This window comes from Brachycentrus maculatus, unplaced genomic scaffold (genome assembly GCF_059751285.1).
Source record: "Brachycentrus maculatus isolate JH-2025_06_01 unplaced genomic scaffold, ASM5975128v1 h1tg000058l, whole genome shotgun sequence".
Lineage (NCBI taxonomy): Eukaryota > Metazoa > Arthropoda > Insecta > Trichoptera > Brachycentridae > Brachycentrus > Brachycentrus maculatus.
Genome location: NW_028280812.1, coordinates 169,469 through 188,484, shown reverse-complemented (window position 1 = coordinate 188,484; position 19,016 = coordinate 169,469). Strand labels below are relative to the sequence as shown.

General features: G+C 32.5%; 1 protein-coding gene across 1 annotated transcript in view; it reads right to left on the bottom strand.

The window, feature by feature from the left end:
* Positions 1–19,016, bottom strand: part of LOC148311726 (uncharacterized) — a 207,358-nt gene that overhangs the window by 43,152 nt on the left and 145,190 nt on the right. The window contains exon 3 of the mRNA XM_088256169.1: positions 1,698–2,734. Coding sequence (XP_088112295.1) covers positions 1,698–2,478 — 781 coding nt within the window. The 5' untranslated portion in view covers positions 2,479–2,734. The remainder of the gene's footprint in view (positions 1–1,697; positions 2,735–19,016) is intronic.

Sequence of the window (19,016 nt, the reverse complement as noted above, 5' to 3'; positions counted from 1 at the left end):
GTAGACATGTACAAAAAAAATAATTATAAATTATTAAGTGACTGCCGAGTTTAATATGGAAATGTGAACATACTAGATTCCTACTCTCTAATTTGTGATATCTCTCTTAATGCAATGAATTGAAAGAAAATGGACTTGATTGTACTTTTATTTTATATATTTTTATGAAAAATCCTCGTACATATTAAGTGTTCACCATTATTAATAGTTTTAATTTTTAATTTTTTTTTAAAAATTGAGGTGATATAGTAAGCAATGACAAACTATCTTCCCTCTTCAAATTTGTATTGATTTTCGTTAGTGTTTCGTTCATGGTCTCTTCAATTGTTACATTCTCTGTCAGTACCTTTTCATCACATGTAATCATCACAAATCAAACGGTTTCAATCTTTTCATCTGTATATTAGCCTCATTAAGTTTAAACATCTTATTTTACAAGCGGAATAATTTTATTAGGCACGATAGCACGTGGGTCCTCCATTTTGTGCAAACCTGGTCTCTATTATGGGCAGGTAATGGTCGCAATAACTCGCCTCGGGAACCACCTGGTCCGCATTACGCCGAGGATTTTCAACACATTACTTACGGGCTGTAAGGAGGAGTTATGTTTCTCCTTCCAGCGCGCACTTACATCCTTCTGAAGCCGAGGATTAGCCTAATTAATGCCCTCTCCTGAATGAGTTTTGTGCCGGAATAAATGACGTTAAGTGAACCACTTTGTTCTCAGAGTACGCATTTTGTTTTGCATTTGAATAAGTGTTTAAAAATGAATGAAATTGTGGAATTTCGTTTTCAGATACTTTCAATCAGACTGTGCTTATTTAAAAAAAAATATTAATGATGGCAACATTTTGAGTATGTCCAAGATAAAACTGTGTTGATATACTGTATTGCTTTATGCACTTTTAAATCTTGATGTAGGTTATAAGAAAAACAGAACATGTCTTGAGCTGTATAATTTTATAAATGATTATCTTATTATGCAGTGTCATGCTCCGAGAAGAGCTAGGAATCAAAACTGGTAAGAGTGAAATTTTTAAGTCAGGATGGACATTTGTTGTTCTGAAACATTGATTCAGGTACCATAAACTCCTATTTATTTTGATTGATTAAAACAAATATAATAATAATAAAACCCTTATCCGCACCCCAATGGTGCATGGGGTACTGCTTCATATAAAAGCAGTGTTATCTCAATTGTTTACACATGAAGGAAATGTGATCAGCCCTCCGCTTCAGGTACCAGTCCAGGGTAATATTGAATAAATATGACAGTGAAAAATCACTTATATTTATTTTACCCCCCTTGGGAATCGAACCCGGGACCTTCAGAACGGTAGCCAAGCGTGCTGACCATTACACTACGGAGGCGAACAAAAAAAATTAAAAATTAAAACAAATACAACAATAAAATAATCTTATATCTGTCTTTTGAAAAATATGCTTTAGATATATTAGGGAAGACAATGGTATGAGTATATGAAAGAATGGAACCATCCAGACTCCCTTACATTATTTTTTGACATTACATATCACCAAATTGATGGATTGACAGCTGGGAATAAGAATAAGAAATAGTAGAATAATAATATCGTAATTCAGTTGATAGCAATAATGGACATGTGGGTATCTTTTTTTGGTTTACAATTTTGAAAAGTGTACACAAATAAAATCCATTTAAGAATAGTTTAACTCACCAATAGTTGTTAAGACGGTGAGCGAGTAGAAGAACGCTTTGGCTAGACTCCACTCTCCGTCATCGTGTCCATACGCAAGTTCTCCATACACCTGCGAGGCACCTCCTAGCGCCATCTCTTGATAGGCAGCTCCGTACTGAGCTGCCATTTCTTGCGCAACTCTTTGGACGAGTTCATCTTGAAACTTGGATATCTCCTGACCTGCAAGCCTCGTCCAGTTCTCCCTGTATAAGATATTCAAAGACACCGTAATCTCCCAGATATTTTCAACAGTTCTTGCGCGGGCTTCGGCGTTAACATCACTCAAGAATGAATAGTTTTGAAACTTATCCGCTGTATCTAAAAATCTCGAATGCTGTCTGAACTCATCGGAGGATCTTTCATCGTCCGGCGGATTGCTTCCGTTGATCTGTTTTTCAGACGTTCCTTGTCCCGTAAACTGTTTGTCAGGCAGCATCCTCGGTTTGATTATTTGATTGTTTCCTCCTTCTATGGCCAAGAATAGAAACGAACCTAGAAACGTGTATCCCAGAAGCAAGGAGAAGATTCCAAGGTTCGTGAAGAAGCTGACTATATATTGTCGTCTTCTTAGCTTCGTAGTTTTGAAGCAAAAACAGCAGATAATTCGTTCACGTTCGTTTGGCTTTACGTTTCCTCCTCCACCGTCTTGTTTATGCCTCACCAAATCTCCGTTCATGGTGGGTTTTGTGATATCGATTGCTGAGAATGGTGCATATTGGTAATTTTCTACATCCTTATCCTCGAATACTACAGGATCCATATTAACAACATAATTATTGACACAACATCACAACCAACTAAATTTTAAAACTTTATACTTATGGTAAGGACAGTTTCACTTCACCTCGTATACTTTCTTAGAATCATCTTTCAATATGTAATATACTTTTTTGTTTAATTTTGAGCTACCTTTTATTAATTTTCAGTGAATTTTTAAGGTTCCATAGCACATTCGTAATTATTAAACCTTAAACTCTGAAGTCCAATATCCCTTCTCGATCCTGACGTTAAAGTATCTGAAATCAATAAAAAAATCATATTAGAATTTTTATCTTGTTTATGGCATTTTCAGAATAGTTGTAAAAATACAGTGAAAATTATATAAACTAGATATCAAAGAATTAAATTATAAAATATCTACTTATGAAATGATGTTATTTTCAAAGATATTTTAAAGATTTAAATATTTTTTCTGTAGTTGATAACGTAGAATCCCTTTTCTCGCGACTCTGAAGTATTTTATTTAAATGGTGGATTAATCAATCTCGACACTACAATGAGAGAGCTTCTTGATTTCATTCCTTACAAATTATTTGTAAATCTCATCCATTATTTAGCTTTATTATCTTCTTAAAACTATTTATTATTTTTTTGCAAAATATATTATGATTAATGAGAAGATTTTTTTTTCAGTAAACAGATTTAATTGTTCTAATTTTTCAATAAATCCTATGTTACAATAAAACGCAAAAATTCAAATAATATAATATAATAATCTTAAAATAATTCTTAATTGAGCATGTCGGACGTTCGTGAAATTTGTTGATTAAAAAATGCTCATTTGATTTTTGTTTATTTTTGAGTGGTTACATTTTAATTATTTTAATGTTTTATTAACACACCATTTCTTCTCTCTCTCTCTCTCTCTTTGAATACAAAGAACCGTATGTTAAAAAATAATTTGGAATATTAACGCAAGAGTGGGATTGTCACTTATGTATATGAATTTTTCGTGAAATTGATTAATTGATTTAAATACTCATTTCTTATTTAATTTTTAATTTCGATTCAAGTACTTAACCAACAATAAAATCGATTTATGACTTGATCATATCATCAATTTGCTAACTCACATTCTAAAAGAAGAAAACACTGTCATTCATCGAATGTACAATAAAATGTGTAAACAAATACTAAGTCATAAGCTTTTTTTCATAGAACCATAGAATTGAGTGAAATAAAACTATTTTCAAACATCTGATTCAAACATTGATCGCACCAAATGGCACTCGGTTAGTTAGTTAGTTCATTTCATCAATTCGCTTACTCATAATATACTCATCGAATGTACAAACTAATGCATAAACATATATCAAAGGAGTCATAAGACTTTTTCATTAGAATTATAGAATTAGATGAAAAAATACTATTTTTCAATCATCTGATTGAAAATAACATTTTGAATGTGTCCAAATACTTGTTCACAAATCTGGATTATATTATTAATTTGAGTAATGTGGTTTAAATCATGGGTAGAATTGGTGAATGTTTCACGTGTGTAAAGTGATCATATAAACAAGCCTATGACAGTCGCAAGTCCCGTAAATTACCAGACTTCCATATTTTACTTCATCTTTGTTGAGTTGTCGAAAAATAATATCTGATTCAAACATTGATCTCGCCAAATGGCACTCAATCAAGCGGACAGCGCGAACAAATCAAATCCAGCCTGGTGATTATGACGTCACTTCACAAGTCACGAAGAGTACTAGCAACGTGATGGCCTTTGGTAATTATTGTTAATTAATAGCAGATTGGAGGTAAACAGCTTTTAATTACTATACACAGGTGGGGCATCAAACTAGTCGAGTTCACCCCCGGGGCGCGGGGGACTAACGAACAGCTAATACACAATATGTACTACCGACTATGCACAATGGATTTATTGTGTACACACTTTGCACGTGAACGGAACACGGCCTTAAAGCGTTTACGCGTGGTTCGGGTCTCGGCTAAAATTAAATCATCAATCAACCCGAACAAGATCCTTATTTTCTTTTGACGTAAACTTAATTGAAAAAAATAAAAAAATGAAAACCTGTTCTCGTATTTTTTAAAGTAAATAATTTTATGCTCATTACAAAAACGTTCGTCTGGGAGAATGCATTAAGAAGAGAATGCGATCTCTTGGACGAGTGTGCGGTCCTAGTTTACAGAAGTCAAGCATGAAGTTACAACGATTAAAGAAAACACTTGTTTTTTACCACTTGAGTTTTATTATAGACTACATGTTTCAGAAGTTAAATTTCCATCATTCAGGTCTGTATAATAACTAAAATATAAAATTGTTCTATAAATAAGGAGAAGGGAAAGTGGGGTTAGTTAAGGGGCGGAGTTAAAAAAAAAGTTAATGCCGAAACAATAAATAAAATAAGCATGAAGTTATTAAAAGAAGGATAAAAAATTAATGAATGCAGTTGGAATGCGATTTCTCAGATTGGTTCGCGGTAAAAAGATGTATGATGTTTGTTTGAATGGTGATATAAGAAAATAATGCAAGATTGAGATAAGCATTATCGATACAATAAAGAAAGTTGTGTTGAGATGGTTTGGTCATGTGAATCGAATGAGTGAAAAAAGTATATAAACACAAATTTATGAGGCGAACGCGGTAAGTGATGGAAGTACACCTAGGAAAACTGCGCATGATCAAGTTTTTCGAAAACTTGAAAGTGGTCAAGAGTCGGAATAATCGTCGTATATGCGAGGAGATGCATGTATATGAAAGAGGCGAAGATTATTTGCAAAGACAGATTGGAATAGCGTTTTATTCATTCTGCCTACCCCTTTGGTGGAGCGTTCGTGATGGTTTGTCAGTTGTTGTTTGTAAATAATTTATTATTTGGTTTATGATAATTGGAATTTTTACAACTCGATTCTCCTTTTCTCTCTGCCTACCCTTGTAAGCAGTGTGAGATTAGTTAGTTTTTTTTATACTAAACCGTTACAAATTATTATTTTATAAAAATCGAGGTTGGCTTTAAATGATTCGTTAATTATATATCAATACCCAAATAATGTAGTAAAAAATTATGTTAATTCTTGTCGAGTTAAATTATGTTAAGAAAAATGTGATTCTGGAAGTATCGTAAGTCAGAGTTGACGTTATTCAAAGTCTACTGTAATTCTGATAAAAAATTGTAAAAAATTCTCCTGAGGAAAACTTATATCCGTTTCCGGGATATTTATTTCCCAGTTCCGGTCTCCAGAGGTCTTCGTGGGAAATTATTCTAACGCCTATCAAACAAATTCTTCTCTTCACTCAATCTATTTCCAGTGAAATTGCTTAAAAATTTTTAAAGAATGAATATAATGTCATTAGTGTACTGAACGAAAGTTAATATACCTAGTTATTATACGAATTTACTTGAAGTATGTATTAAACGCCATAATCTAGAAATATGTATTTCATAGGATTTTTCCAACACGTGAAAATAATCAAGAGTTGCATATATCTAAATAAAAGAGCCTTTGCAAAATAAAAACATTCTCAATCCAGCAAAAGATGGCTTTTAACTCACATGTACAGTGTCATGAAATTCATGATATATTCGTATGTAGGAGTTCCAGAAATTTGAGTGTGGTTGTCAATCATGGGTAGAATGGTGAATGTTGCACGTGTGTAAAGTGATTACATAACAAGTCTATGACAGTTTATGAACCCTGTAATTTCCCAGACTTCCAAATTCTTCAAGAAAAAACATAACTGTAAGCATTATTTGTAAGACAGACTGGTGTTGCGTACCATTCTCTCTGCCTAGCCTTGCGGTGTGATGGTTAGTTAGTTACTTTTTACATAATCCTAACCATTCGCATTTTTCAGAACACTTATTATTATCTTTATTTTCTAAATTCCCTTTCCATAATTTTTTACCACCCTTTCTTTCAGTAGCGTCATTTCTTATGTATTCTAGCATTTGTTTACGTTAAAATCATTATGATACACTACCAAAAGGTAAAAAAATAATATGAAATAATTTTTGTCATATTCAAAACAACATTGAGTTTTTTTAGATTGTTATATGAAAATAATATGATAACTATGTAGAAGCAAAAAAGCAAAGCCATCGATTGAAAAGCGTGGAATAAATGGTCTGATAAGTTGACAGAAGTAAAACATCCACAGGGGAGTGCCAGAGAGGAGATTGAGAACATACGAAGAAAGGAAAGAAAATAAGTTACTCGATATTCAGTCTAATGGAATCGCAAGTATATCGATTCGTTATGTGGCCCTTTATACTAAAGACGCGGCGTCTGGCAGAATCCAGGAAATAAATAAATATGCCGCCGTTCCGGGCGGTGTGAGGAAAACTCACTTACATATTACACTCAATGAGTGCGAGTAATGTCTGGGGTGCGTGATCTGAATAATGGCATCAGACCAATTTATAATATCAGCTTCTGAGAATTTTGGCAAAACATCCTGTTTTGAATTATATTTTAATAAAGCTCAGTTCCTTTCAATTCACATTTCCAAAAAAATCTTTCGATTTTGAGGGTATATACAAGTGTTTGTATAATAATAACAATAAAACCCTTATCCGCACCCCAATGGTGCATAAGACACTGTGTCATATAAACGCAGTGTTATCTTGATCGTTTACACATGAAGGAAAGGTGATCAGCTCTCCGCTTCAGGTACCAGTACATGGTTATACTGAATAATATTACTGTGAAAAAATCACTTACGTTTATTTAACCCCCCGTGGAAATCGAACCCGTGACCTCCAGAACGGTAGCCGAGCATGCTGACCGTTATACTACGGAGGATCTAGAAGCGTCTAAGAGCAGACGTGTGTTCGCTTCCATCAATTTAGTCAACCATCTAAGATAGCTTGTAGTTCTTGTAATGGTTTTTGTTCCTATAAAGCTAGATACCTCTTGAATAGTTTTTTTGTAGATACTTTGTAAAATAAAACTAGAACTTTGTTTTAAATCGCATTTATTTTTGCTAATTTTCAAAATATAGATTCATGTATGTACTGTGTTATGAGATTAATTAATACTCGTATATCTAGGAATTCCAAAAATTTTATAAGTATGGTTAAAAACTATGTGTAGAATGGTGAATGTTACACGCGTTAAAAATGATCACTTAATCGCCCTATGACAGCAATATAGCCTATGACATTTAAATACCCAGACTTACAAATCCGTCAAAATGTGAACAAAATCGGTATTTTTTCGAATCCCCTATTAAATTTACAATTGTTTTTTCATCAAATACTATATTTCTATCTACCTTCAGTCTATTTTTTTGCCATTGGACCCAAGAATCATAATACAAACGCAAGTTTGTAGGGATGGAGAAAGGGTTTGGCATGTTAACTAACGCGAGGAAGACTGCAAAGTTTCCTGAAAGTGTGACTCAAAGTAGCATAACTTTCAACTCTGGCAACACTTTCTCTTGCTTTATTGTGAACATATCTCCTTACTTCTTACATTCTCCTAATTTATTTTACAGGTAGAGCGTTCAAGAAAGGAGAGTACATAATTCTAATAAATTTACAGGTAACGTAAGTTGGGAGTACTTTTCACCGAAGTGGTATTTATTAGATTTATGAAGTATCTTTAGTTGTTTTACCCATATTCATGATATAAAAACAATATTATATTTAAGATACAGTAATAATTTGCTTTCATGAATATGTTGCAAGTATGCATTTAAATGATTTATTCGCTCATGCGATTCACACATCCATCTAAACACGCCATTCTTAATTTTATCGATAATGATTATCTTAGTCTTTCATTCTTTCCTTATATCACCTTTTGAACTTCTATCATGCAATGTTGTGACGAATATTCGTCTAAGAGAACGCATTTTGACTGCATTCAGTCTACATTCCTCTTATTTTGTATTTTAAAAGCACTGATAACTTTGTGTTATGGTTATAAAACACTCTCCTTACCATACATTATTTATTTTGTGTAATACCACTTTATTTTTTTATTTCTTATATTTTTATTTTATTTTTACTTTCCTCTTTCTTAAGGCAACTCCGTGCTTTACTTACATACGTTAGGGTTGGAACCAGGACTTCAATTTGTACTGTCAGTCTAGCTTTCGCTGAAAGGGTTTTATTTGTCATAACTGAATTATATAAATGAAAATACTTTTGTTCTTTTTATATGCACATATCTGTTAATTTTAAAAGTACAATTTTCGTTAATCTGAGTAAAATTATATTAACAGGAATCAAATTGTGGTAGAATTAGCTCGAACCTAGAAACTCTGACTGTCCGCAACAGTAACCACGAGACCACAAGCCGACACTCAAATGTTATCACAATATTTTACCGTGAGGGTGTTCTATAAAATATTCACGTTGGGAAATTTTAGCTTAATATTTTTGTTTCATATTTCTTACATAAAATAAAACCCGTATGTTATATTTATGGTGTTATATAAAGTTATGGCAAAAAGCTCTCTCTGTAGTTTATAGAATGCTGCATTTTGAGAATATAAAAACACCTATTCGTATATAGTTTCCACATAAACCTTGGTTTACTAAAAAGGTATTTTGAATTGGGATAGTATGGAATACATTACAAACATGATATCAATAGATCAGTACTTTATTATATTTTTGGGATTTACTTTGTCGAAAATAACGAGTTATTATTAGATTATATTAAACCTTGATTTTTGTTTAAAAAAATTTTGATAGCCATTTCACATCGTGAAAGCATTATCTAACTTTATGCAATTATAAACCATGTTAATTCAGTGAGATCATAAATCATAAAAAATCGATAATAAAACGAGTATAGAGATTCAGCTATATCCGTTCTTACTCCAATGTTTTTTTTTATCAACTTTGTTTTGGTAATAACACAAATTTACTAAAAATTCAAATAACTAAATATTATTTTGACATCTCAGCATAGATAAAAGAATATGGTATTCTGGGAATTTAGATGGTTAAGTGATCACTTTGCACACGTGTAACATTCACCCATGATTAACCAGCTACTCACATTCTTGAAACCAAAACAGTAATAAAAATATATCATAAATCTCATGTCACTTCATGTTTGAGTTCTCGGCAGCATCTATGGTTTATTTGGGAAACATTGATTTTGCAGAGACCCTTTATTGAGACGTTTGCAACATCCTAACGGCAGAAAACATAACCTTTCATTTTTAAAAGATTTATATTATCCACTGACACTTCGTGATGGAATTGCATTTTTAATATATTATTAGATTAAAACCAATATTTTTAGCTTTTCCACTTTATTTTTATTTGACCAGCGACCGGGTTTTGTCGTTACCGACATCATCAGACCAGTCTGATGATGTCGGTAACGACGAAACCCGGTCGCTGGTCAAATAAAAATAAAGTTGAAAAGCTAAAAATATTGGTTTTAATCTAATAATATACTTTAATTTTTAGCACCTTTGACCGATTTGACCAGATTATTTTATTTTTAAAATTATTGGGTGTGTCTGAATTTTTGTTTCTCTACTTAAAATTTATTTTTACATTTTTCAACAAAGATAGAAAATAGTGATTGAAGTGATCATTTTATCAGCCAATGACAGGTCATATGCCCTGTAAATACCCAGACTTCCATTTTCTTCTTAATCTTGATCTTAATCCATATTGAGATGAAATATGATGGAAGTGACGACGTACAGGGTAAGAGATATGACTCTACATGGGAAATGGAATGGAGTGGGTAAAATTGCTAATGAGTCTCTCGGGAACAAAACATATTGCTTATTAAATAATACCATCAAAATGTTCCTATAAATAAGTTTGATAATTATGATTTCAGTACAAAATATGAAATACTAATGACAACCAAAATTAATTTATTATTTATATTCAAAGCATTTACTTTGTGGTCAAACATTTTAATTGATATTAGTAATGTTAGTAAATAAGCACTCACCGACTACTTCTGTCTACCGGTTTCGAGACGTACCCGTCTCTTGGTCAGGACATACACTACAATTTAACAATCATGCCAACAAAACTACACCACACCCACTTAGTACTATTCACATACACTATCACTACACATGCAAAACATGCAGAGCGAGTTGTTAGTCCCACCATGCTTTTGGGAACGGTAGACAGAAGTAGTCGGTGAGTGGTTATTTACTAACATTACTAATATCAATTAAAATTAATTTAAGTCAGTCCGAAATAGATTGAATACAACCTACATGACAAAACTTGCGGAGATGTAGGACTTCTGGCACGGGTCTACCCTTCAGAGACCGGGTATTGACAAATAAACATTTCGCCAGTATTTTGTACTGCTAAGTGATATACAGTTCGGGTATTGCGGAATTATTCGGGAACGAGAAAACTTCCTCCTAACAATGCTGCTGTCAATGTCCGAAATTTGTCACGTCCCTGAATAATATATACTCCAGTGATTGTATGAACTCGTCCTTTTGAAAAGAGGAAACATTAAATAACGGGCGAAAAAATATGTTTTCCTCTTTTTTTGCAAAAATGTTAGTCATGTTAGCATACTCGTATCACCACTTTATGATGAGTGGTTATATTTCAATTTCAATTCAAACCCTTATCCGCACCCCAATGGTGCATAGGGCACTGCATTATATAAACACAGTGTTATCTTGATCGTTAACACGAAGGAAAGGTGATCAGCCACACTAAAATTTTTAATAAATATGTAAATACGACTTACCACAATGTATGCTTTATATATTTAAAATATTCACGTTATTTTAAATTTTTTTTTCTAAAATTAACTATACCAATTCGATTGACTGATTCCGCATTTCTTGAACTATTCTTTTAACTAGTTATACGCGTTGTTTTCTTATAAAGCGATTTGATTGATTGATTTCCACGTTTTATTTTCCACTCATTTAACGTATTGTACCTACGCTTTTTTTGTAAAAATAATTAAAGTTTTATGATTGACAAATGTCACGTTTTATTTAATACGCATTTAACTGATTTTACGTTTTTTTTAAAAATAAAAATCAAATTTAAGCTACATCTTGACTATCTATATATAGCTTGATATGTCAATCATATATGATTGACTGTTTCCAAGTTTTATTTTCCACTTATTTAACGGATTATACGATTTTTTAGTAAAAATAAAATTAAAGCGATTTGATTGACTTTAACCTTTGAAGAAGCAGAATGAAAAATACAATATATAAGTTTTTTAGATAGAGTAAAACAAAAGGCGTTTACAATAACGCGATGTTCACATTATAATATTACATTATAACAATACATTTCAAGTAACCGCTTTCACATTATCCAATTCAAATAAGCACTGAAATGTTTTTCCTAGGAAAATATCTCTGCTTTTATTGATAAGTTTTTTTCCCCTTCAAATCCCTCAAAAGAAATCTTCAATTATATTTTTTCCTAGGCTTCAGTGTAGGCTAGGATCAGTATTTCCTTTTATTTTATTTATACTTTCAGCTACTTTTAGAACCACAATTCTTTTATTTTTTATACTCAAACAGCGATAAAATGTATGAAAATGATTTATTTTGGTTGTTTAACGTAAATTATTTCCTGAAATTCATGAATTGCTATTATTTATACAGTTTTTTTAACCTCCTATTTTTTCTAGTACATTATGAACTATTTTTATGCATTGTATATTTGTACATACATTTGTATTGAAACGTCGTTTAACGAGTAAATGACACAAATGATAAACGTTTATATTTTTAAACTATAGAATGCAAGATATAAGATATAATTTTTGATCAGTCATATTTAACCATAAAAAATCACTTTTAAATATATTGATCAGAGCGTGGTCCCAGGTTTGATTCTCAGAGGGGTCATCTCAACAAAGATGAAGAATAATTGGAGTTTGGGTATTTACAGGGGTTACGACGTATGTAATCACATTATACACGTGTAATATTTACTATTCTACCCATGATTGGCAACCACAGAACTCAAATTTTGGAAAATATATGCATAATTTCTAGAATTTGAGGGGTGTGGTTGTCAATCATGAGAAGGATGGTTAATTTTACGGGTCGTAAGCTCTGTAAATACTGAGACTGCCAATCTGTTTTTTTTTAACTTTGTTGAGATAGCAATATAAGTAACTCCTAAGTGGAGACAAACCCAGAATTTGTGAAACACAAAAATATTGTGTGTCGAATAAGCGATTTTTCACTGAATTGTTTATCTAATGTTACCAAGACTGGTACATAAAGAACAAAACTGATAACCTTTCTTTTATATTTTAGCGATTTAAAAAAAATAACGTTTTTATACGATGCAGTGCCTACACCATTGTTTGCGGATAAGGTTTGAAAAATAGTAAAAAAATAAAACAGAAAACTTCATAAAAAATACAATAAAAAAAACTTTTTGGTGCAGATATCCAGCACTTGTGAAATTAAAATTTGAAAACGTTGTGAATTTCACAGACTTTTTTATAAAAAAAAAATTTTGTCCTTTTTTAAGTACGATAAAAACAAAAATTTTTTTTGTTAAAAAACGTTTTTCTCGATTTCATGTCATTTTCAAAATTACTATAGCTGTGTTTGGATTAAGCTCTAGATATTTTCTAAAACTTTCTAATCGTTAAGCGTTACAAGAATGTTCGTATTTCTGTAACGAGCTTTTCGTTATATTCCGTTTCCCTCTTATTCTGTTATTTCTCGAGTCCGTTGCTGTAACGGTCCGTGGTTACCGGAGAGAAAGGAAAACATTCTATCTAACGGCTCGAGAACGAATTGCGCCGTTTAACGGAATAACGGAATAAAACAACGGCGTTATAACGGCCGGCTAAGAGGGGAAAATTATTCTCTAGGATAGATCCGGAATTCTACGTTGGAAAGACGTTAGAGAGACATTTTATTATTTTAAGGTGACCAACATAACATACTTTGATGTCAAATCAGGTAAACAAAAAGTTATTTCGACGTTTTTTAGTTTAATTAAGTTTTACTCGGTAAATACTACTTTTGAATTAATTCTAGAAATAATGGTTTTGACCGAGTAAAACATAAATTAAAAATTAACAGATATTACCACAAAGTGACAACCAAATCAATTAAAACTTATGTTTTTAAATCTTTTCATTTAATATTTCTATTTTGATGAAGAAAAAAGTGAAATTCTAGGTATTTACAGGGCTTATGACTTATTATAGGCTGGCTTAAGTGATCACCTTATTGATACGCGTGTCACCTTTCCATGATTGAATGAATGTATTTTTTATCATTAATCTAGAATTATATTCAAATTACAACCAACTAACTCATCATCACACCGTTTCATAGACAGAGAGAAATGGACATGACATACTTGATAATGCCGAGTTTTTCTCGGTCTTCATCTGTTTATAATTACAACTTAATTCGATCAAAAAAATTGTTTACCGTTCTTTCCTCACTTATTCGTTCCACACAAACCATCTCAACGCACCTTTATTTATTTTATCGGCAATGCGTAAACGTACATTACAGTTGGTATTAAGACTCCGTTATGCACTGTCAGTTTAGTTTTCGGTGTTTGGCTTTCATTTGCTTTAACTAAATTCAGTGCAGCATTCACTCTGTTTCATTCACTTTCCTTTCTTTATCTCTATCAACCTTTCCATCTCTAGAAAACATATTTCCCAAAAATACGAGACGTCTTTCTGTTCCATGAATTAATACTAAAATCCCACGTCAAAAATCCCCAAAAATCTTTAATTATTTTTATATGAATAAGTTTCATGATTATTTACATAATAATTCTATTACATACTATTTCTGTGAGCTAAAGCGGTTCATTATTAGAAATTGGTATAAAATTGTGGTTGAGTGGGTTCAAACCAAGAATCCGCGACACTAACTACCGGAACCGACACACATATACCTACATAGCTCACACACGATTCTCAAACATGTTATCCACTGCACTTTGAAGGCAGAAGAAACGTGATATTATTGAATGATAATACCTCTCCCTTTTTTATAAAGGAAACGTAACAAAAGTAACAAAACGCAATAAAATTTCAAATTTATGGTAGGTTTTGTATAAAAATATGCAAAAACACAATGCTTTCCGACCTAGATATTGCATACGAGCCTCATTTTATATTTTAAGCGCGGAAAATGATATAATAGGGTAAGGGCTGTTTCTACTCAAAGGATACAAAAACGCGAGTACCTACCGATGTCGAGATTTATTTTATGACACACATTCTTTGTAAACATATTGCATTTAAAAATTTAAACCATCACTTTGATTTTTATTGTACACTTTTTATTTTTATTTCTAAGAGGTCAACGAACTTGCATCCCTTATGTCACTGCGACCATATTAGGTCTATTGTGACCTCCCTCTGTGAGTGTACGTGAGTCATGTAACTCACGACCTGTCTTGGTGATAGGAGCTTCACCTTCTCGGAGTCCAGTAGTGGTCCTCCAAGGATGTGACTTCGATAGCGAGCAAGTGCGTCACAGTTAAAGAGAATGTGGATGGGTATTTCGTTATCATCCATACAATAAACATCATACACTTAATAACATAATAAATGAAATAACATTTTGAGTGTGTGCAAATACTTGTTCACTTCCATATACTTATTCGTGCTCTGTCATAAGCTAGTAAGGTGATTATTTTACATACGCGCAACACTATTCTACCCATGATTGATATCCACAGATTCGTGAACAAGTATTTGGCATACTAAAAACGTTGAAAATTAAAATAACTGGTCAAATTATGGTAAAGCTTCATAAAAAGAAGAGAATAATGTGTTTTGGTGTGTTCTAATACGGAAAAATTATTCGAGACTTGAATCTTACATACTGTATGAAAATACCGCTGAAATCATAACTTATCAAAAATTAATTAAACACAAAAAAATATTTTTCGGTTAAAAACCCTTTCACGGATGTTACCAAAGACCCACAACGCCTTCTAGGTAGAAAACAAAACTTATTAAATCAAAATGATTTAAAATATAAACAATAAACTTTCCTCTGCGGCGGTAAAAAGGTTGAGAACCACTGTCTTAAGGGACTCTTATCAATCTTCCAAAAACCATCACCTGGCTGTTTCCAATTCTCCTGGGTGACATGTTTTAAAACAATTTGACCGTGAAAAAATATATGCAGCACAAGTTTTCAATTAGTTCATAAAAATCCACCTAGTTTAACTAAATTTCTATCGAAATTAAACTGTAGGACATTTTCTGCTAGGAATTTCGATGACAATAATGAAATATAAGCACTACAAGAAAAAGAACAATTAATTATCTTAACCCTTGATTGATTGACTAACGAATTCGTTGAAACCCTTATAAAGGGTGTTTTTTTTAGAGGTATACAAATTCAAATTTCTTGCAATAAATTGATAGTGTCACCCGCCGTTTGACATGTCGCGCAATCTTGCTGAAACCACAGCTCTGTTATACCAATGTCATTCAACTGAGGTACGAAGAAGTCGGGAACATGGTTCAGTAGCGCTCTCCATTGACCGTTGCATTCTGACTGGCATCGTCTTAAAAAAAATATGGGCCAATGATTCCACCTGACCCTAAGCCCACCAATCGGTGACTTTAATAGATGTATGGCATCTCGACAAATGTTTCTTGGTTTTATCTTCTCTAAACTCAGCAATTCTGCTTATTGACATTTAACCAACAATGCATCTCATATTATTTTTTAAGATGAAGAAAAATATGGAGGTCTGGGCATTTAAGGGGCTGACGACCGTCATAGGCTGGTTTAAGTGATAACTTTACACAAGTGTAACATTCACCAATTCTACCCATTATTGACAACCACACTGCTTAAATTCTTGGAAGTTCTATATATATGAACCAATTTAGAAACCTTGTTCATGAATCACTAGAGACATCTATTAGTGAGATGTAAAGAAGCTTTTTACTAAGCAGAAACTCTTACATCAAACCAACCTATGACGGTCGTCAGCCCCGTAAATGCCCAGACTTTCATATTCTTCTTCATCTTTGATGAGATGTTAAAAAATAATATGAAAATAACTCCTGTAATTGGAGATAATCCAGATTTTGTGAACAAGTATTTGGACACTCTCAAAGTGTTATGATGTGTCTCATCGTGAAAAACATTTTGCGTTGAAAATGAGGATCAAACTGAATATTGTTTTCGGCCCATATACCGAACCTACGACGCGTATAATGGTCATTCAATCTATTAATGGTGAAATTTCAAAACGTACGGACTACAAATTAACAATCAGCAGTCAAATTGACAGTCTAAAGAAACAATGTTGCCAGTTTAAAAACCAAACTTCTTAAAAAAAACATCCTTTACATCGTCTTCCTGGCCACATCCCAACTTATCTCCTTTGTAGACTGCTGGGGTCAACTCTCCTCATCCACAGGTTGTAGGTCCTTCTTTCATGGACAAAGTCACTTAGGTCATGTCTTCGAACTATGTTTTCGCTTCCCTTTGTTAAAAAATATCCTTTTCATGTTCTTCCTGGCTACATCCCAACTTATCGTCTTTGTAGACTGCTGGAGTCTGCTTTCCTCGCTCTCAGGTTTTAGGTCCTTTTGACATGGACAACGTCACCTAGGTCATGTCTTCGAACCATGTTTTCTCTTTGCTTTGTTAAAAAAAAACATCCTTTACATCCTCTTCCTGGCTACATCCAACTTATTGTCTTTGTAGAAGACTGCTGAAGTCAGCTCTCCTCGTCTCAGGTTGTAGGTCCAGGACAGAAGTCATGGACAACGTCAACTAGGCCATGTCTTCGAACCATGTTTTCTCTTTGCTTTGTTAAAAAAACATCCTTTACATGTGTGAGCGAATCGAAATCTAGGTCACTTATTTCTTTGTCATTTTTTTATAGCTGTGCCTCATTCGTATAGCTATTGAAGACTGTGACACAATATTGATTGCAGGAACGAACAACTTTTTTTGAAGATTGATGGAGAACAATTCTACGCTACATGAAAATAAACTACCGCGCTCGAGTTTCCTTGTCAAAGCAATAGTGCCTTTGAGAAACTGATAGCCGACAATTTTTATTTGTTTTATTTTGGAAACAACAAATACACCAGGATAACGATTTGGTCCGGGGTTACATTCCGGAAAATCGCGATGCACAAAGAAATAACGGAAATCGAATGACGAGTTTCCATAAGAGTCCATAAGAATTTTCAAAATATTTTTTAAAATTATTTTGAATATTTTATCGAATGTTAATCAGGTCAAATCAATGTTTGAATTGCTAAAATTTATATTTCAATTATATAACCATAAGAAAAGTAACATTTTTACATTTTATTGATATCTTTCAAAACTATGCTTCTCTGCATTGTATGTATGTCCCTACTAGAATCAACATTACACACACACACACATTCATTCATTTGATAGATCTACACTAAATATTTTGTACTAATCTTTATGTTTCTGTGGTTAACTATAATTGGCTTGTATAATGTTTATCTTTTAATTGTTTTACATATGTTGCTGTTGTTAACCCAAATAAAAAATGTGAAAGTCTGGGAATTTACAGGGTTTATGACCTGTCATACGTAGTTTAAAAAATAATGAAAAGGATAGTTGCATAAAAGTCTTGACAGGTCGTGAGTCCTGTGAAAATCAACCCTATATTAGGATACTCACGAGTTTTTATTTACAATTTCAAGGAGTTGGGTCAATTTTTTTTCTGGAAAAAATTCTTTTTTCCGCCATCTGTTGGAAGTTACGGTAACACAAAACTAAATATTGCTCATTCCGGATAGGATACTTCTTGACAGCGCCTGACACTTTCTACAACGATCAGGAAGAATACGGAGGTCTGGGTATTATCCTTCGTATATTTAACGATTAAGATAACACTGCTTTCTATACGATGCAGTGTCCTATGCACCATTGGGTGCAGAAAAGGGTAAGAATTTATATGCATATAAACACATATTTAAATTAAAAATTATTTTATATTTTCATAATTAGTACAAAAATGTACTGATTTGCCTTTATTTAAACGTTGAAATATATTTACAGGCTTCTATATAAATTTCAAATGTAAGTTTTCAATTATGTTTCATGTTGTTTATTAATGTAAAAAAATGAATTTCTTAAGCGCTTATGAAATATTAAGCAAAAAAATGTTACGCTCGTCACACAACTCATATTCATATTCAAGGAAATGAGAAGAATGGAAGGAACGAATACAATGAATAGGAAATGAGAAAGCAAACAGATTTTTTTACTTATATAATATTTTGAACATAAAATTTGTTTCTAAAGAGACTGAAAGAGAATTCGTACTGTGATTTCCATATGTGAGTCGTATAGAATCAATGACAGCAATCTGCGAGTATGGTATTGTGTGGCAGACAAAAAAAACGTGTGAATTGAAATATTTGCCAAAAGTATTCAAAGGAAGACATTATATTTTCTATTTCGAAGCTCACAAAATATTTTAATGCACTTCGTATCTTTTGAACGTTATAGCTATTCCCTAAAGTATAATTCATTATAAAGATAATATTCATTTATAAAATCAATTACTTGAGTAAGATGCTGTTTTCATTGAAATCGTT